Genomic DNA, 21,490 nt, shown 5'->3' on the forward strand with positions numbered 1-21,490 from the left:
AGTGCATTTTCACCAATGAAATAAAAGTTGGTTTTGCATCTCATTTGCATAATCGAACAATTTTCTTTGACTTGTTTGCTTTTTTCCCTTCCAAGTACTAACCAGGCCTGACTGCTTAGCTTCCGAGATCAGATGAGATCAGGCATGTTCAGGGTGGTATGGCCGCAGACTTGTTGTTTTTCTGATATTCTTGTTTAATAATAAAAAAAAATCAAATGCTTTTTTTATTGCTTCATATTCATTTTGAAATACCCCCCCCCCTTTTTTTGTATTTTTCTGAAGTTGGAAATGGGGAGGCAGTCAGACAGACTCCCGCATGCGCCCAACCGGGATCCACCTGGCATGCCCACCAGGGGACGATGCTCTGCCCATCTGGGGCGTTGCTCTGCTGTGACCAGAGCCATTCTAGCGCCTGAGGCAGAGGCCATGGAAACATCCTCAGCGCCCGGGCCAACTTAGTTCCAATGGAGCCTTGGCTGCGGGAGGAGAAGAGAGAGACAGAGAGGAAGGAGAGGGGGCGGGGTGGAGAAGCAGACAGGCGCCTCTCCTGTGTGCCCTGGCCAGGAATCAAACCCTGGACTCCTGCACGCCAGGCCAACGCTCTACCACTGAGCCAACTGGCCAGGGCCTTCCCTAATTTTTATGAGCAGTATGTATAGTTTTGTTATCCCGAGAATGCTATATAAATAGAATCATATGACCTTTTGAGATTGGCTTTTTCCTCCAAACTCCTCAGCATATAATGTCCAGAAGAATTTTTTTTTTTTACTGAAGAGTATTAACATACTATGGAAATATTAATGGTGAACGTTAAACCTATTGTAGAACATGTTGGTTGTTTCCAGTTTGGGGCTATAAATAAAGCTGCTGTGATAAGTACTAAAAGATCTAGGTTTATATAAGTTTTATTTTCTTTGAACAGTTACACATCATTGAAGTTGGCACACCACCTACAGGGAACCAGCCCTTTCCGAAGAAGGCAGTGGATGTTTTCTTTCCTCCAGAAGCACAAAATGACTTTCCTGTTGCAATGCAGGTATTTTAAGCAAAACAGAGGGACTTCTAAATCTCTCCTCTTAAAATTCAAAAAGTGTTATTACTCATAGTATAATTTAAGTGGGGATTAAAAGAGTGCCTTTATTTTAAAATAAAGTTTACTAGTGGAACTTTATAAGGTAGTATTCTAATATAGAAACTGGGTTATCCTAAATTGTTCAAAATTATTTTGTCTTTTATACATTTCATTCATATTTTTGTGTTATATAAGTGTTTTGGATATGTTATGTTTAAATGTGCTGTAAAAATGAGGAAACTATAAATACTAGTTTTTAATTTTTCATATAGGCCTCTTGTCAAAGTTTTAGAATTTCACTATTTCCGAAATGGAATTAGACTAACTTTTCTGTTTGTGGATTCATTGTTTTACTTAAGTGTTGATTTTCTTTATACAGATCAGTGAAAAGCATGATGTAGTATTCTTGATTACTAAATATGGTTATATCCACCTCTATGATCTTGAGACTGGTACCTGCATCTACATGAATAGAATCAGTGGAGAAACGATCTTTGTTACTGCACCTCATGAAGCCACAGCTGGAATAATTGGAGTAAACAGAAAGGGACAAGTAAGGAAATCTTGAAACTTAATTTAAGCAACAACAAAAAAAACCCACTTACTAGCATTAGCTTTTTTTTTTTTTTAAGTAAATGTTAACTTTGGGTGTCCGAAAATAATATATACCTAAAAATACAGAAGTATAGCATATAAAATCTCTCTTTAATCCTGTCTCAGAGAGAAAGTGTTTGGCATATAGCCACCCAGGATTGTGCTTATGTGTCTTTATTGTCAAAAGAAGTGGCTGTTTTTTAAAGAAACATTAAGGTCACATTGGACAGACTGTATACTTTTTATAGGAGTTTTCTTCCTGTGACCTCTAAGATAGATTATCAACAAGGAAAAGAATTTTTCCTACATCTCTTATCCAGACTCTATATTGCTAAATGTTTAATGTTGGAAGATGATATGTTACAGTAGCTATTGTGGGGTACCTGGCAAGTTACCCAGTTTGGGAAAAGACTAGCAGATCTGTATTTGTCATGATTTCCAAACCTCTTCACACCATTAACAAGGGATCCCTTTTCTCTGTTTTCTTAGTATTTTAATATTATTAAAATATTCTACCCTGGGGATATTTTCTTTTCTAGAAAATGGCTGGAACTTCAAAAACAATACTGTTACTGGTTTTGACTTAGTTTTCCTCCAAATTAGTATTTTTCCCACATAGGAAGCAGAAGTAACTACTAGCAGGCTTTCTTCTCCTCTGTTCTTTTAATTTCCAGGAAATGGGGTGTATATAAAGAGGCAAAAATACCCTACAGAAAGAGTCTAGTTCTGCCTGTCCTTCCTCTACCTCAACTCTGCACCTGTTAGGTGCATCTGCTTTATGTTCCTACAACTTAGGTAGCTCTCCTGGAAGCACTTACCACAGTGAATTATAGTTGCTTGTTCAACTGCTTTGGTCACTGTTGTTCATTGGGAAAGGAGCTTTTCTTTGTTGAATTGTATTTCTATACCAGTTTGTGTCTGGCACAAAAACGACTTTAAAAATTCAGTAGCTTTCATTTATTTAGTTGCACGTGTCTCTCCTAGAAAAAATCAAGAATGAATTGTCTTTTGGTGAACTAGGTTAATAATAATTTAATAATCATGAAGTTGATAATCCAGAGATCTTTTTATTTCCACTACTCTATTGATGTTTTTAGGGTAATGCTTAAACTAAAAGTATCTTGGATAATTTTACTGATATATAAGGTCTACCGGAAAGTTCTGTCCGTTTCTATCACAACAAGTTTCGACACGTAAGCACGTTTATTTGGCGCATGTGTGCCTCTCTATTTTTATCACTTAATGTATACATACTGACGTAACAAATTAACTAAAACAGTTGATTCACGTCAGTCTTATGTGTGAAGCGATAGTGTACCCATGGCTACTGATAAAGTTCATTTACGCCACTGTAATTTTTACGAATTTCAACAAGGAAGAAATGCTACAGAAGCATGTCTGTCGCATCCACCAAATTCCCCAGACTTAACACCCTCCGACTATCACTTGTTTTTGTCCTTATAAAATTTTTCGCATCAAAAGATAAAACATTTTTCAAAAATGGGATATACAAATTGCCCTCACGCTGGCAAGACATCATTAATAATAATGGCAATTATATTATTTAATAAAGTTTATTGATGGTAAAGAAAATTTGTATTTTGTTTTATTCCAAAAACGGACAGAACTTTCTGGTAGACCTTATATTTGATATACATAACTCTGATTCTGGGAACTTAATTGTTTTCCTCCCCTTCCGCTGCAGTTTTCTGTGCCAGCTGCTTTGAGTAAGAAGATGGGTGTTTAACCATAAGTCTAGGGCTTTTCTCTACTCTTTGGATCATAGCCAACTATATATATAGCTGGACATATGCCCTAAAGCAACAGACTTTCAATCTCTTTCATTTCGTGGCACATATAAACTAATTCCTAAAATTCTGTGACCCACCAAAACATATACTACATTTTTTGCCAATCTAACAAAAAGGTGTCATTTTGATTCATCCACTCCAGACGGCTATTATTGTGTTGGCTGTTGTCATTATTTTATTTGACAGTCAAGGGAAAAGACACTGACTAAATAGGTATTGCATGTTTTAAAAATTCTTGCAGCACAGCGGTAGAGCGTCGGCCTAGCGTGCGGAGGACCCGGGTTCGATTCCCGGCCAGGGCACACAGGAGAAGCGCCCATTTGCTTCTCCACCCCTCCGCCACGCTTTCCTCTCTGTCTCTCTCTTCCCTTCCCGCAGCCGAGGCTCCATTGGAGCAAAAATGGCCCGGGCGCTGGGGATGGCTCTGTGGCCTCTGCCTCAGGCGCTAGAGTGGCTCTGGTCGCAACATGGCGACGCCCAGGATAGGCAGAGCATCGCCCCCTGGTGGGCAGAGCCTCGCCCCTGGTGGGCGTGCCGGGTGGATCCCGGTCGGGCGCATGCGGGAGTCTGTCTGACTGTCTCTCCCTGTTTCCAGCTTCAGAAAAATGGGAAAAAAAAAAAAAAAAAAATTTCTTGCAGCACACCAGTTGAAAATCACTGCCCTTAAGTCAGTGAGTGTGTGGTTTCTATTGAATGAAAAATCAAACATGATTAAGATGACATTATTGCCAGTATGTAGCTTAAGTTCTGAAATTGGTAGACTGAATGCTTTAGAAGATACAGAAACCTTCTCTGTCCCCTATATATGTTAAGTACTGGTTGGTAGAAATCTGTTAGAACAGTTAGCAGACATTTGGTCCTGTGTGCAAAGTCCACGGAGACATTTGGTCCATGCCAAAAGGTTTTTGATATTTAATCCTTGAAATGTGCCATTACCAGCTAGGCTACCAAAGAACCAAGAGTTGTAATTGGCTCTACAGTCACAGCACAATTATTGGACCAGTAAAACATGATAGTATTTTTAATATATTAATCCTGTAAACCGAAAGTTTAAAAATCCTGTAATCAAATATTATTTTAAAAACCATTATGGGCTATTATTAGTACCTAGGGACATTTTCTGAGTGTGATGTTTAGAACAGGACCTAATGTCCTGCTAGGGTTGGAACAGTCTAAAAGTAGGATGAAGATGAAACTGGATTTGGTATTTGGGAAAGACTAAGGTAGCAAGCAGTAGGAAGCTTCAGAAAGTATAGTTGGAAATGAATTTGTTCATTTTCTTTTGTTTTCCTAGGAAGTTATAATAAATTAAGGGTGAATGTCAGGAATGCAGATGACTTTAAGGAAAATTCCTTCCTTTAAAAGGCATGTCTTTAAATATGGAGTAGAAAGACACGTGCATAGTGGCATAAACTTTGGGGGGTAGGGATCTGACCTCTAGAAATGAAAGAATTTTAGAGGTTAAAAATTTTTCATTTGGCCCTGGCCAGTTGGCTCAGTGGTAGAGCATCAGCCTGACTTATGGAAGTCCCAGGTTTGATTCCCAGTCAGGGCACACTGGAAAAGCAACCATCTGTTTCTCTACCCCACCTCTCTTCCTCTCTCTCTCTCTCTCTCTCTCTCTCTCTCTCATCTCACAACCATGGCTCGAATAGTTCAAGCAAGTTGGCCCCAGGCACTAAGTGAGGATGGCTCCATGAGCCTCACCACAGACACTGAAATAGCTTGGTTGCTGAGCAGTGGAACAGCAGCCCCAGATGGGCAGAGCATCACCCTGTAGGGGGCTTGCTGGGTGGATCCGGTTGGGGCACATGTGGGAATCTGTCTCTTCCTCCCGGCCTCCCTGCCTCTGACTTAATTAAAAAAAAAAATCTTCATTTTTCATTAAAAAAATAGAACTTTTAAAGTTTTTTCAAAAGGAATAATAAAACAGGCAGAATTGACTATTATCTATTTGGTTATTGAGTTTCAAATTGTATTTGATTTTTACTGATCTTGGGACAGAAATTTTTCATTTTTACTTTTTTAGTAAGTATTAAGCATTTACTTTGTGCTAAATACTGCCCAGTACTATCAAAAGAAACAAAGGGAATTTTTTTCCTTACATAGTACAGTGACTGAGAAATAGCTAGGAAAGAAATTATAATAGTTATTTATAATAACTTGTTGGGAGTTAATACAAGTAGTTTAGAATCTGGGGTGTATAATAAGCTCTGGTGTTGAAGAGGGGAATTGTAGTGAAGGGACACCCTTTCTCTGTGGCAGTTGACAGAGGTTCAGTTTTTAGGCAAGTAGGCCAGCATTCTGTGGCAGTGACTTTTTAGGAGACTGAGGTTAGGTAGCGATTCTTTAAATATAAGCAATTAGAAATTTTTTTTCTGACACTTTTTTTTACTTTATTCAATTTTTAGAGAGGAGTGAGAGGTAGAGAGAGAGAAGGAGGGGAGGAGCAGGAAGCATCAACTCTCTTATATGCCTTGACCAGGCAAGCCCAGGGTTTTGAACTGGCAAACTCGCAATTAGAAATTTACTGATGCCACATGTATTAAGCATCTACTGTATACCTAGCATTTTACAGTAGGACTCAGGGGTTTCTTCTCCTCACTGAATATATAATCTGGCCTGTAGGAATATAAATGTAATTAAATAAAATTACTGAAAAATCTTTTTTTTTTTTCAAATTTATTAAAATTTATTTATTTTGTAACAGACAGGGAGAGAGATTAGAAGCATCAATTCTTTGTTGTAGTACCTTAGTTGTTCGTTGATTGCTTTCTCATATGTGCCTTGACCAGGGGCTACAGCAGACTGGGTGACCCCTTGCTCAAGCCAGTGACCTTGGGCTCAAGCTGGTGACCTCGGGGTCTCAAACCTGGGTCCTCTGCATCCTAGTCTGACGCTCTATTCACTGCGCTACTACCCTGTCAAGCAAAAAATCTTTATTAAAAACTCTAATAGAGTTAAAAAGAATCTGTAGACCAAGTTGAATTGTCTTTCAGAGCTCAATTACATAGGAGCCTAATTTTTGATTAACCATGTTAAGAATGAATGAATGGTAGCAAAGCAAATAGAGTTTGGACACTGAAGTAGTAGGGAGTTACTTCTATTACAGAATGGCCATGTTTTAGGTACCCCCAGTTGGCTTAGAACCCCTCAGTTTTCTTCTGTCCTCTTTTTTCTCTTCATTTAATATTTCTTTATGGCAACAGAAAAGCAGCTGTCACAATTTAAATACCTTTGTGACACAGAGGTAATAAACTCTAAACAGATTTAGTATTCTTGATACCCAAATGAACACATTTCAGCTATTCATTAATCTTTAAATTGCAGGTTCTATCAGTATGTGTGGAAGAAGAAAACATAATTCCTTACATCACCAATGTCCTACAAAATCCTGATTTGGCTCTGAGAATGGCTGTACGTAACAACCTGGCTGGTGCTGAAGAACTCTTCGCCCGGAAATTTAACGCTCTTTTTGCCCAGGGAAATTACTCGGAGGCAGCAAAGGTGGCTGCTAATGCACCAAAGGTAAGTAGTTATGAAAATGAAGTTTTCATGTTCTAATATAAATACTGTTATAAATGGAACTAGCTCTCCATAGAGAAAGTAATCTTCTTTAGGATGAATTTTTCTGTAGTAGACTATGAGTTACTTCTCAATGCCTTTAGATTTGGTTAATTCTTTTTCTGTGCTGTAGCTTTTTCTTTTTCTTTTTTTTTTTTTCAATTTACTGATTTTAGGGGGAGAGAGAGGAAGGGGAAGTGAGAGAAGCATTGATTTGTTGTTCCATTTACTTCTGCATTCATTGGTTGATTCTTGTAGGTGCCCTGATGGGGTTTGAACCTCCAACCTTGGTGTGTTGTGATGACAGTCCAACCAACAGAGCTACCCAGTCAGGGCTGGTTAGCTTTTTAAAATTTATAATGTTAAAAGGATACATAGATCTAGCAAGCAATGATTTGCATAGTTGTAATAATATTTAGTTACTTAGTTGCTATACTGTTTGACCTCATCCGTGATAGCTACTGTTTTTTTGTTGTTGTTGTTACTTTCCTGTAATAAGCTTTGCTTTCCCTTTGGTCCACAGCTTGGGAGAAGGATCTAAGGTGATTAAAGAGCTGTCTAGTAGCTGCAGGGAGAGGCTCAAGCAGAAGCCCTGATACCAAGGGGATGCCAACAGGGTCCCTTAGAGGCCACTGGGTTCCAGAGGCTCTTCGTTGTGCTAGAGGTGAACTCAGCTCAGCCTGGGGGCCAGTCAGCCTGTGGAGGTTAGTTAGTTGGTCACCCATCCTGATAAGTTTCACCTCCTCATCTAAGAAGTGGAGATAAGGGCATTTGTGTGGGCCGAATCCAGGACATGCAGATCCAATAGGGCCTGGTTTGAGTTCTGCTCCAGGACCGTGGTTTTACTGCACTCATCCTGGGATATCTATTGTGTGTCCTAAAGGAATGGGCACTGTGATGGCTTTCTGTCTTTAAGAGACACTTGGTGCCCTCTACTTCTCCTCAGCCAACTTATGGAATAACTGACCCATGCCCCTCCAGAGCCACATCTTTGCAATTGAAATCAAAGTTCAGAAAAGAGGTAGGTGTTGGAGGCTCATGATTTACCAACAATAAGGAACTAAGCTCAAAAAAAGGTGGTGGCAGGTCCCAAGGCAGAGAATGGCTGGGAAGATGGTTCCAAAGGTTGCTACTGGAAGAGAGGTTGGAGGGCTGTCAGGCTGGAAGAAGGGGTATCCATTGGTCTATTCCATCCAAATACTGTTGAAGCACGGGACAGGTTCACAGGATACACTGTCTGGTAGTACTGATTTTATTTCCGAAAGTTGAAGATTGAACTGTTAAATTTATTGTAAAAAGAGTTGTATGAAGTTGATTTGAGTGTATCTCATTTCCTTTGTATTATATTGGACTGAACTAACACTTAATATCCTGATCAGTATTTTGAAATTTGTACTTAATATGAACCTGGAATAATAGCTAGCTGTAACTATTTTATGCTTATTCTCTAACACATTGGCGTTGTAATGAGGTTGGTATATTTCTGATTCTGGATAACCCTGTCACATTGAACCAGTGGTGTGACAGATGTTGACTGAGTTATTGTTATTTAACGTATTGAAGATACAAAATTGGTATTAGTAGATGGAATCATGCTTTTAATATGGACATAAGCTGCATGCAGTTATTAGTATAATGTTGGATCACCTTTAAAAGGAAACGTTATCATTTCTCTTTCTTAAAGGGAATCCTTCGTACCCCAGACACTATCCGTCGGTTCCAGAGTGTCCCAGCTCAGCCAGGCCAGACTTCTCCTCTACTCCAATATTTTGGAATCCTTTTGGACCAAGGTCAACTAAACAAATATGAATCCTTAGAATTGTGTAGGCCTGTACTCCAGCAAGGGCGGAAACAACTGTTGGAGAAATGGTTAAAAGAAGATAAGGTACATTAACCTCATTTAACATACTTTTGCTATGGTTGTATTAAATACCATGTTAGCAGGTTAAAATATCTAGGCTGTACCAAAACATATGTATCTATTAGTTATTGCTTGTGGGAATAGAATAAGAGCAGACATTGCATGCAGTGCATAAGCTTATTTTTATAACATGTTGAGGTAGGATAACTTTGTTTAGGGTGTTTTTTTCTTTACAGAGACAGAGAGTGAGTCAGAGAGAGGGATAGACAGGGACAGACAGACAGGAATGGAGAGAGATGAGAAGCATCAATCATTAGTTTTTTTCATTGCATGTTGCAACACCTTAGTTGTTCATTGATTGCTTTATCATATGTGCCTTGACCGCGGGCCTTCAGCAGACCGAGTAGCCCCTTGCTGGAGCCAGCGACCTTAGGTTCAAGCTAGTGGGCTTTTGCTCAAATCAGATGAGCCCACACTCAAGCTGGCGACCTCAGGGTCTCGAACCTGGGTCCTCTGCATCCCAGTCTGACACTCTATCCACTGCACCACCACCTGGTCAGGCTAGTTTTTTGTTTGTTTGTTTGTTTTTTAATGGAATTCATAATTCAGGCTGAGTGGTTAGAACTAACTACTAACCTGGAAGCAAATTGCTATCCTTTTGATTTAGGGCAAACTTAGTTTGAGATGCTTACTTCAATATGCATTCATATTTGTTAACATATGTAACACTCATTGGGACATAAGAATAGATTTCTGTCTCTCACATCCCACATTTAATATGCACTGTAGTTTCAAACATACAAATATATCTTTTCTTTGAGATCTTCCCAAGTATCATCAAAATCATGGTATTTGCTACTGGTATCTATGTTTGGATGTGATTGGAAAACATGTTATATAAAATGTTGGACCATAGACAAGTTAACAAGACAGCAGGGCTGTCTAATTAGCAGTGATATAGATTCCCAGAGTGATTTCACAGTATGTAAATTGGCATTACATGGGAAAATATTTAATTCAGTTTCTTGAAATTTATTTAAATGTGAACGTTTAAGAAATGTTAACCAGCTTTCTTTACTGTTGGATTTCTCTATGCCTTTTATATTTGCTCAGTACTTAACTAACTTCTTTTAACATAGAATACCTAATAGTAATTTTTGTTGCTTATTTGCAAGGAGCGAACATGTTTGAACAGTGCAACAGTGTTATTCTTTCTTTCATCCTACTATGAAAAAGTCTTTCTTGACAAGGTGACATTATTGAATTGCTATTTCTTATTCCATTGTCAAGAATGAGGTAGTGCTGTTTAAAGTACTCTGAGTAGTGAATAACTTAATTTTTTTTTAATTAAATGAGAGGCAGGGAGGCAGAGAGACAGACTCCCACGTGCACCCCAACCGAGATCCCCCCGGGAACCCCTGTTTGGGGCTGATGCTCTGCCCACCTGCGGCTGCTGTTCAGCAACCAAGCTATTTTAGTGCTTGAGGTGAGGCCATGGAGCCATCCTTGGCGCCCGGGGCCAACTCACTCGAGCTAATCGAGTCTTGGCCGGGGCGGGGGGGGGGGGGGAGGACATGATAGAATTGGAGGTGTGGAGAAGCAGATGGTCACTTCTGTGTGCCCTGACCGGTAATCGAATCCAGGACTACCACACGCTGGGTTGATGTTCTACCACTGAGCTAACCAGCCAGGGCCAACTTTTAATGTTGTTATACCTCTTCACTTTCGTGTATGTTAATAATATTTTTATAATACTAATTTTAAGTCCTTATTTCTTAACCCAGCTTCTGGCAATCTTATAGGATACTGAAGAATAATAGTACTTCAGAGCTGGGATGCTTGGACAGGAGTCTGTTGAAGAATAGTAAATAGCCACAATAGCGAGTATTTGAGGTTCGTCCTGATTGTTTAAGACAGGGGTTAGAACCTTTTTGGCTGAGAGAGCCATGAACGCCACATATTTTAAAATGTAATTCTGTGAGAGCCATACAACGACCCATGTACGTTACGCATTATCCAAGGACAGCTGTGATTGGCTCCATGAACATGAGTGGTAGGAAATGGATTATAATACATGAGAATGTTTTATATTTTTAATGTTGTTATTTTTTTTATTAAAGATTTGTCTGCGAGCCAAATGCAGCCATCAAAAAAGACACATCTGGCTCGCAAGCCATAGGTTCCCGACCCCTGGTTTAAGATAAGAGAGGGTGGGGACAGCCAAGTTAACTGAGTTGACCAATATAACTGTGAAAGCCTTTTGTTTGAAAGCCTTATATTATTACTTTTTTTTTAATTGAATTCAGAGAGATGAAGGGGGAGAGATGGAGGCAGAAACATCAATCTTTCTGTATGTGCCCCAGGCAAGGATTGAACCAACCTCCTCTGCATATCTGGACGATGCTCCAACCAGTGGAGCCATCCAGCTAGGGCACAATTTTTCATGTGTGTGAATGGTCATATGGGACCCATTTGTAGTAAAAGGGACACTGGTCAACTCCTCATTAGTTAGCTTGTTCAGTTAAGAGATATATACTCCAGCCTGACCAGGCAGTGGCGCAGTGGATAGAACGTCGGACTGGGACGCAGAGGACCCAGGTTTGAGACCCTGAGGTTGCCAGCTTGAGCGCAGGTTCACCTGGTTTGAGCAAATCTCACCAGCTTGGACCCAAGGTTGCTGGGTTGAGCAAGGGGTTACTTGGTCTGCTGAAGGGCCATGGTCAAGGCACATATGAGAAAGCAATCAATGAACAACTAAAGTGCCACAACAACAACAACAAAAGAGATATATACTCTAGCAGAACTTCTTCTCAGTACTAAAGATCAGCCATAAGGGCTATTTTTTTATGTAACCATTAAAGGTAGACAACTCTACTGTGTAAAGCAAAACTTTTTAAAAAGCTACTTTCCAGATTGGGCCACTGATTAACGCAGGTTGAGTGAACAGATAATGGAAACTGCTTGCATACCACGTTAAAATTCAAAATTTTTTATCTGCGTGACCTTGGGAAGTTAGCCTGACATTTACAACCTTAAATCCCAAAGTCAAAAGATAATGGAGCTTAAATCCTTCAGACATACAAATTATACCCTAATTTTAATAATAGGCCTTATAGTAAACCTCATCTGGTTTCTTTTTTTTTTTTTTTTTTTTTTTTTTTTCATTTTTCTGAAGCTGGAAACAGGGAGAGACAGTCAGACAGACTCCCGCATGCGCCCGACCGGGATCCACCCGGCACGCCCACCAGGGGGCGACGCTCTGCCCATCCTGGGCGTCGCCATGTTGCGACCCTCCTGGGTGTCGCCATATTGCGACCAGAGCCACTCTAGCGCCTGGGGCAGAGGCCACAGAGCCATCCCCAGCGCCCGGGCCATCTTTGCTCCAATGGAGTCTTGGCTGCGGGAGGGGACGAGAGAGACAGAGAGGAAGGCGCGGCGGAGGGGTGGAGAAGCAAATGGGCGCTTCTCCTATGTGCCCTGGCCGGGAATCGAACTCATCTGGTTTCTTAATATCAACTTTTCATTTGACATTACATTTAAAGTTGCATTAATTTGAAAAAATTGGGGCTGTGCAGGTCTGATGAATAGTCTTAATAGAAGTACAAGATTCTGCTTTAAAAGTACTGAAATTCTTAAGGTATTTTGGTAATATCTATACATGTGAAATCTTGGTGAGCTTTTTATCCTTAAATAGAATGTGTGGAAAATTCTACTAAGACATTGTTATGAATACATAATCAAGAGTCTCTACTAAACACAACCCCTGAATGTCATTGAGTAACAAAGTGCATGTCATATTATTTATAGTAGAAGTTGTGTCAACTGCTCATTTATAAACAACTCATGGGTTACTAAACAATCTCTTTTTCCTTTGGACAGCTGGAATGTTCTGAAGAACTGGGTGACCTTGTGAAATCTGTGGACCCTACATTGGCACTTAGTGTTTACCTTAGGGCTAATGTCCCAAATAAAGTCATTCAGTGCTTTGCAGAAACTGGTCAAGTTCAGAAGATTGTTTTGTATGCTAAAAAAGTGAGTTCAATGAAACAAATTCTCAACAAAAATTCATTGAAGCATTAAATAGAAATTAGCCTGTTAACTCTTAAGTGACTTTAATAGTGAATTTCCTTAAATTTTGAATTACTGAGGAAAGTATAAAAACCCTATTTTAGTTCTCATATATAGAGTTCAAACACTTATAAAAATGGAGACAGTTATATGTATATGGCTTCTCTGAAGTTAAGATGGTGGTGGCATGTTTAATTTGTTAAAACACACTTTTGAAAATAGTTATTCAAGTTTGGGTTGGGGGGCAAAAAAGAAAAAATAGTTATTCATCAGAAATGAATAAGCCAATTATAAATATTTACAGCTATTCATGCAAATATATCAATATTATCACCAAGGTATATGTCTATTTGCCTAATATAAAGCAAGGTCAAATTGAACATCTTAGATTAAAACTGAATTTGTTCTTTAACCAGTTCTATATTAGTAAGATTCTAGGTAGAAAAAAAAAACCTTTAAATCATGTAAAAATTAATCTGTGGTGGAGGTTTAAATTTTTATCTGTTTGTAGGTTGGATATACTCCAGACTGGATCTTTCTGCTGAGAAATGTCATGCGTATCAGTCCAGATCAAGGACAGCAGTTTGCTCAGATGTTAGTTCAGGATGAAGAACCTCTTGCTGATATCACACAGGTAAAGACATTAAAATGTATTCCCTAGAACTTGACTTAAATAGAGAATGGGGGGATCCGAGTTTAAACAACTTAGAGAAGAATAGGTTAACTTTTCTGTTTCTAGATATTAGAGCTTTGTTGATATACAGTAGACAAAAAAGCAAGTTGCAGAAAAATGGACAGTAAGGTACCATTTATGTACTGTTTTAAAGCATACAAAATAGACTCCCTATTTAGAGATTCATATGTATTAAAAGTGTAAAAGATACATGGGAATAATAAAGGATAGTTGTTGCCATTGGGTGAGGAGGAGGAGGAGCAAGAGTCAACAGATTCCATATTTATACTTCTGTATATTTTAAATAGTTATATCATTTGATTGTATTCTGCTATTCTATAGTGTGTTAAAATATAGTGTAGTAGTTTTCACTAGAACTAAAAGTAACTCCAAAAGACAAAAATTTATTATTAAATTATGAAGTTAAGTTGTCCAAATAATATTTTATAAGTCTGGGATTTGGTCTGGCAATTTTTTATATGTAAAAAAGTGAGATAATGTTTAATTTTCTTTTATTTACATATTATCAACAGTGTCATAAAGCAGTTTCTAAACTTCTTAAAACAATCTTCTTTAACTTTTTCTGCAGATAGTGGATGTCTTTATGGAATATAATCTAATTCAGCAGTGTACTGCATTCCTGCTGGATGCCCTGAAGAATAATCGGCCGTCTGAAGGGCCTTTACAGACTAGGTTGCTTGAGATGAACCTTATGCATGCACCTCAGGTACGTGTTTTCATGCTTTGGAGGCATCATTTTTCCAACATTTTTTAGTTGTTACTCAGGGATTCTTAGGTTATTTGAAGTTGCTGAGATGACTATTCATTTAAGAAAATTAGGTAACATTCCTTTGTATTTTCTCTCATATCAATTCAGTATTGAATCTTAATATGTAATCTGGATATAGAATTACTGATATAAATGGGCTGGTAAAATAAACTCATCCTGTTTGTGGTTCCATAGGTTGCAGATGCTATTCTAGGGAATCAGATGTTCACGCATTACGACCGGGCTCATATTGCTCAGCTGTGTGAAAAGGCTGGCCTGCTGCAGCGTGCACTAGAACACTTCACTGATTTGTATGATATTAAGCGTGCAGTTGTTCACACCCATCTTCTTAACCCTGAGGTATTTCATTTTCTTAACTAACAGATGGTCTTAACTGTGATTGATTGCTATACTGAAAATGGGTTTGTGGTACTGAATGATAATAATTTCATACCACAGTTGATTAGGTTTAATGTTATTTATTTATTTGCTTATTCATTTATTTTGTCCTCTAGTGGTTAGTGAATTATTTTGGATCCTTATCTGTAGAAGACTCCCTAGAATGCCTCAGGGCCATGCTGTCTGCCAATATTCGTCAGAACCTGCAGATCTGTGTTCAGGTGGCTTCTAAGTATCATGAACAACTATCAACTCAGTCTCTGATTGAACTTTTTGAATCTTTCAAGAGTTTTGAAGGTAATTTGGAGTTTCTAAGTTTTTAAATTAAGCTAGTCAAGAGGGGTATTGTTATGATCTTTTTAAAGTTTTATTATGCAATAAATGTTGTCAAGCATCTTTTATGTCAGATTCTAGGGGTAGAGAATGAAAAAGACTACTTGGATATTTTGTAGGTGAAAGAAAGGCTGAATTTTAAGATACAAATATATGTAGTGTATTTGTCGTACTTGTGTAAGATAAAAACACCAGTGATCAGGTATAATAAAATTTCATGCTTATATTGTCTGACTCTTGTCATGGCAAATGCTTCTAACCAAGGACATTTTGGGACTTGCAGCACAGCCGGTTTCCCAGCCTCAGCACCAGTCATTGGGGCTTGTGAATTTGTTGAGGGAGCAGTACATGCAGGATTTTTAGCAGCATCCCTGGCTTCTACTCATACGATGCCGGGGGCTCAGTGCCACCAGTTGTGACCACAAAAATGTCTTCAGATGTTGCCAGTGTCTCTTGGAAAGAAAATCACCCCCCAATTGAGAACCATTGCTGTACTGAGTACTAATATGATCACTGAATTTCTTGTCTTCAGTCACCTGTCTTCCCACTTTCTGTACTATTGCTGTAGACAGAAGGAGATTTCTACTCAGTTTCTATGTTAATTGTGCACTAAATTTATACTATTCAGTACAGTAACCACTAGTCACATGTAGGTATCTATGTGAATTTAAAGTAATTAAAATTGAATAACAATTAAAAATTTAGTCCTTCAGCCTGACCAGTGATGGGGCAGTGTCGACCTGGGTTCCAGGTTCAAGCCCCAAGGTCACTGGCTTGAGCACAGGCTCACCAGCTTGAGTTGCAGGGTTGCTGGCTTGATCCAAAAGGTCACTGGCTTGAGCCAAGGGGTCACTGCCCCGTCAAGACATGTAAGAGAAGCAATCAGTAAACAAAAAAAGTGCTGCAACTATGAGTTGATGCTTCTCATCTCTCTTCTTCCTGTCTCTGTCTCTATCTCTGTCTCTCACTAAAGAAACAAAGTGAAAATTTAATTCTTCGGTCACACTAGCCACATTTTAAGTGCTTGATAGCCACATGTGGTTAGTGGCTACTGTATTGGTGGACAGCACTTCATTAAATTCTTTTTAAATTGCTTTTGTCTGTTTTCTATTAACTGCATATGGAAAAACACCTGTTATATGGGACTTCATTTAAAATTGCTTATATGGAATATGGTGTGATAATTAGCTTTGGTATTATGTAGCTGCCTCCTATTTCTCAACTACTAAAAAAATTAGATAAATTTTCTGTTTTGTAAGGATTAAAGTGCAGATTCACTTATTAAACTGATGACTGGATTAATTAGATTCTTCTGGAGCTTTTTGAGCAACCAGTTTTTATTTGGGGGCATTCAGTATAATAGTGTCTTTTGTATTGTTTTAAATTGAGGTATGATTGACATAGCATTATTTTTTAATTGTTTAAATATTGCTCAGTTTCTGTTATTCTCAAAAGTATACCTATACTTAATTTCAATTATTTGTTCTTTTAAGGTCTCTTTTATTTTCTGGGATCCATTGTTAACTTTAGTCAGGACCCAGATGTGCACTTTAAATATATTCAGGCAGCTTGCAAGACTGGGCAGATCAAAGAAGTAGAAAGAATCTGCAGAGAGAGCAACTGCTATGATCCTGAGCGAGTCAAGAATTTTCTCAAGGTAAGTGATTTTGAGTAATGCAGCTTCTGGTTTAGTTGAAGATCAGCAGTTTTACAAGGGTTTGGTTAGTTTAAAAAAAATTTCCCCCTAAATGTGAAATTCTTAGCACTCTGAAATTGTGTGCTGAATTATTTCTTCCAAATTTAATACTCTGTGGTTTTCTTTGAAATAGGGAAGGAAATTGGTAAGTAATACTTAAGAATGACCATCTGTTTAAAAGAAGGAAAAAAAGCACTATCTCAAGGAATTTTCTTTCTTTCGCTTTAATTTTGGAAGAAAATTTTTGAAAGTGGTGTTAGATTATCATTGTCATTTTAGGATATTATTTTGTCTCCTTATGAATATTAAGATCAGCTTGCCATCAGTGTTATTTTAAGGAGCCTCTGTTGTATGTAGAGGATTCTGTTTAAAGGACATAGGGTAAACTCTTTCATCAGATTAGACTGAGTCTAAAAACTAACTATTAATCATATACAGTTCATAAATTGAAGGTAAGATCAAATAAAATAATCTCAGGTTTGTGACACATGAATTGAGTGAACTGCCTTTGTTGGAGTAAATAGTAATGGTTTAAAGAGTCTTAGCTCTTCAAAACATACCTAAGGGCAGTGAATTCTGTTTAATATTTAACTTTAGCTTTATTCTCATACCTGCTACTTTGTGAGGGAAATAAAACTTAAAAATTGGCAGTTGCTTCTAAAAAATCAGAGAAACCATTCTATAAACGTTCAGTTTATCCCCTAAACTATGTATATATTTTATAAACATATATATATGTATATATGAGCAATGATTTCTGAGACTGGATACAGGGTAGGGCAGAAGTAGGTTTACAGTTGTTTATATGGAATATAATATAATAAGTAATACAAGAATAAACTCTTGTTTTGCATACTCACAACTGTAAACCTACTTTGCTTCACCCTTTATAAAGTTCTTAATCTTTTTTTTTCTCCCTTCCAAAAGGATTTTAGATTGAAACTAAAAATGTTTAATTTGTAATTCAATAGAGAAGTAGGCATTTCCAACACCTACATTGTCATCATTTTTTAGTTAATCTTTAGTTTTATTAGCTGATTGTTCTTTTGAAGAACTTAATTACATAGTCTCCAGATTAAAGGACTAAAACCTATCGGTTTTTAATGAAATAGTCAAGTGCTGAAGTAGCCTTATATTCCTGGTTGGCAAACTGTGGCTCGTGAGCCACAAGTGGCTCTTTGACCCCTTGAGTGTGTATGGCTCTTCCACAAAATACCACGTGCAGGCGCTACCTCAATAAGGAATGTACCTACCTATATAGTTTAAGTTTAAAATATTTGGCTCTCAAAAGAAATTTCAATCATTGTACTGTTGATATTTGGCTCTGTTCACTGAGTTTGCCAACCACTGCCCTATATTATAGATTAAAAGATAAACTTTCCCCAAAACTATAGCTCTATAATGTCTTAGCCAGTATAAGTATTTTGAATGGCCTGGCTAGTATGATGTGTTTGAACCCAAAGATTTCTGGTGTCAAAAAAGTCCTCCAAATGAGAAAGATTGATGCTTTATGCTTGGTTAGTATACCCCTAACACCAGTTCAGTTCCTTTTTTTGAGTATCAGTACTGTTTCCTTTTTTTAAAAATACCACCAGATTTCTTAAACTGATTCCTTTTTGTTTTTATTAAACTCACAGCTTTTATGCTTCGGTTGTAATTTCTTTAGTATTGGGTATTAATATTTGAATTATGCACACAAACACATATGTGAAACAGGACTAAATTATTTTTACTTAATTATGATATTCTTGAGCTTCAAAAAAATTATCTGGATAGTAGGATGGTGCAGCTCTAAGTTGCTTAGCCCATGAGATCTAATTAGATGGGGATTCCCCCTTCACACTTGTTAACTGGGTTCAAGTCTGATAGAGTAGAGGCATGGATACGGACGGGCTTTTGAACCAGTCAGTCCTGGTTGAAATTCCAGTTCCTTCTGTTATTAGCTATTGTTTTTTTATTTATTTATTTATTTTTGTTTTTTTGTATTTCTCTGAAGTTGGAAACGGGGAGGCAGTCAGACAGACTCCTGCATGCGCCTGACCGGGATCCACCTGGCATGCCCACCAGGGGGCAATGCTCTGCCCATCTGGGGCGTTGCTCTGTTGCAACCAGAGCCATTCTAGTGCCTGAGGCAGAGGCCATAGAGCCATCTTCAGCACCTGGGCCAACTTTGCTCCAGTGGAGCCTTGGCTGTGGGAGGGGAAGAGAGAGACAGAGAGGAAGGAGAGGGGGAGGGGTAGAGAAGCAGATGGGCGCTTCTCCTGTGTGCCCTGGCCAGGAATCGAACCCCGGACTCCTGCACGCCAGGCCAACATTCTACCACTGAGCCAACTGGCCAGGGCCAGCTATTGTTTTTTTTTATTATTATTATTCATATATGTCTACCTGTTACCTTAAGCAAATTAACTCAGCCTTGGTTTTTTTAACCACAAGTTGTATTTCTCAAATACCCTCATGTGCCATAGGAGTTCAAGTGATAACAGTTGTCAATAAGCTGTGTTGGTGGGCCTTAGAGGGAAATAAGATAGAGTCAGCCTACATGAGTTCTTTCCATCAGGCAAGTTTTGTTTCTTCTCAGTTTTGAGTTATTCCTGACTCCTTGAAGGAATTTTGAATCCAGTCTGAGTTAGAGGTAAACTTGGTGTCTTATCTTTTTTTTTCCCTCCTGAAGTTAGAAGTGGGGAGACAGTCAGACTCCCGTGTGTGCCTGACCAGGATCCACCCGGCATGTCCACCACGGGGCGATGTTCTGCCCATCTGGGACGTTGCTCTGGTGCCATTCCAGCATCTGAGGGGGAGGCCATGGAGCCATCCTCAGCGCCTGAGCTAACTTTGCTCCAATGGAGCCCTGGCTACGGGAGAGGAAGAGAGAGAGAGAGGGGAAAGGGTGGAGAAGCAGATGGGCGCTTCTGTGTGCCCTGGCCGGGAATCAAACCCAGGACTTCCACACGCCAGGCCAGTGTTCTACCGCTGAGCCAACTGGCCAGGGCTCTGGTGTCTTATCTTTAAATAATATGAAATATGGGCTCAATACTAAGATGGTACTACTATCTGTATTTAGCCCTTTACCCCAGCAATGAGAATGAACATACTAGGCTATTTATTCACGTTCCTTATTGACCTGTAGTGTGTAGCTGCAATGCTGCATCTCATTATCACTGTTTATTACGCTTTATTTTGGAGGTACTAGCTGTATGATAATTAACTGATGTTGTATGTAGACTCTGATGATAAGGAAAATATTTCTCTGAACCTGATGTTGAACATTCAAATGCCAGTTAAGTGCTAGCCACCAGGAATAAAGATTGGTAGACTATGACTTCCCATCGTAATAACCTAACCTGAGCAGGATGAAATGATGTCATTAGCATCATTTGGCTCATGCCCTAAGTTATTGTGATATTGTGAAATTTTAGCTCTCCATAGAAAGTATGGAACTGTTGTTCAGGCCCACAATCTGCTTCTTCCTAATCTTATTTTCTATCGTTTTTCCTTTCCTGGTTTTGCTTGGACCACACTGGACTGCTTGCTGTTTTTGAGACTCCCTAAAGCAGTGGTCCCCAACCTTTTTTGGGCCACGGACGGGTTTAATGTCAGAAAATATTTTCACGGACCGGCCTTTAGGGTGGGATGGATAAATGTATCACGTGATCGAGACAAGCGTCAAGAGTGAGTCTTAGACGGATGTAACAGAGGGAATCTGGTCATTTTTAAAAAATAAAACATCGTTCAGACTTAAATATAAATAAAACGGAAATAATATAAGTTATTTATTCTTTCTCTGCAGACTGCTACTAGTCCACGGCCCGAGGGTTAGGGACCACTGCCCTAAAGCTTCTTTTGCCCCAGGGCCTTTGCTTGTGCCCTTTTCCACTTTTCTTTCTGACCTTCATGACCTTAACCTTCTTTAAGATTTCTCATCAAATGTCATGAGAAAGAATGTCTGATTACCCTAACCTGTTCTTATTCTATCCTTACCTGCCTCATATCCTATGAACACTTAACACTATGAAACATTAATTCCTCCCCCCCCCCCCCCCAAGCTGGAAACGGGATAGACAGTCAGACTGCCGAATGCACCCAACCGCCCAACCGGGATCCACCCGGCACGCCCACCAGGGGGCGAGGCTCCGCCCACCAGGGGGTGACGCTCTGCCACGACCAAGCCAAGGAGCCATCCCCAGTGCCCGGGCCATCCTTGCTCCAATGGAGCCTCGCTGCGGGAGGGGAAGAGAGAGACAGAGAGGAAGGAGAGGGGGAGGGGTGGAGAAGCAGATGGGCGCTTCTGTGTGCCCTGGCCGGGAATCGAACCCGGGACTTCTACACGCCAGGCCGCCGCTCTACCACTAAGCCAACCGGCCAGGGCCGAAACATTAATTCTTCCCACTGCAGTATAAGTTCCTTGAGGGAATGCTTACTTTGTCCCCTGCTGTACCTCCAGTGTGTAAGAGCTGTGTCTGCCCCAAAGGTACTCAGTAAATATTAGTCCAATGAATAACTTCATGTTTCTGAAAACCCCAGAATATGTTTATATAATTTCAAATTTGATTAGCCATAACAGCTAGAGGGTAATCCTTTTAAATAATTAAAAATATTAATAGCATTACTTACATGTATGAAATCATAGGCAATTTAGGCAATCAAAGTATT

General features: G+C 39.1%; 1 protein-coding gene across 2 annotated transcripts in view; it reads left to right on the plus strand.

Moving 5' to 3' along the window:
* Positions 1–21,490, plus strand: part of CLTC (clathrin heavy chain) — an 84,364-nt gene that overhangs the window by 38,376 nt on the left and 24,498 nt on the right. For both annotated transcript variants that reach the window (XM_066262717.1, XM_066262718.1), the window contains exons 5-14: positions 923–1,036; positions 1,452–1,625; positions 6,808–7,005; positions 8,726–8,926; positions 12,782–12,934; positions 13,482–13,604; positions 14,233–14,370; positions 14,608–14,772; positions 14,928–15,108; positions 16,638–16,801. In XM_066262717.1, the coding sequence (XP_066118814.1) occupies positions 923–1,036; positions 1,452–1,625; positions 6,808–7,005; positions 8,726–8,926; positions 12,782–12,934; positions 13,482–13,604; positions 14,233–14,370; positions 14,608–14,772; positions 14,928–15,108; positions 16,638–16,801 (1,611 nt within the window). The remainder of the gene's footprint in view (positions 1–922; positions 1,037–1,451; positions 1,626–6,807; positions 7,006–8,725; positions 8,927–12,781; positions 12,935–13,481; positions 13,605–14,232; positions 14,371–14,607; positions 14,773–14,927; positions 15,109–16,637; positions 16,802–21,490) is intronic.

This window comes from Saccopteryx bilineata, chromosome 2 (assembly GCF_036850765.1).
Source record: "Saccopteryx bilineata isolate mSacBil1 chromosome 2, mSacBil1_pri_phased_curated, whole genome shotgun sequence".
Classification (NCBI taxonomy): domain Eukaryota; kingdom Metazoa; phylum Chordata; class Mammalia; order Chiroptera; family Emballonuridae; genus Saccopteryx; species Saccopteryx bilineata.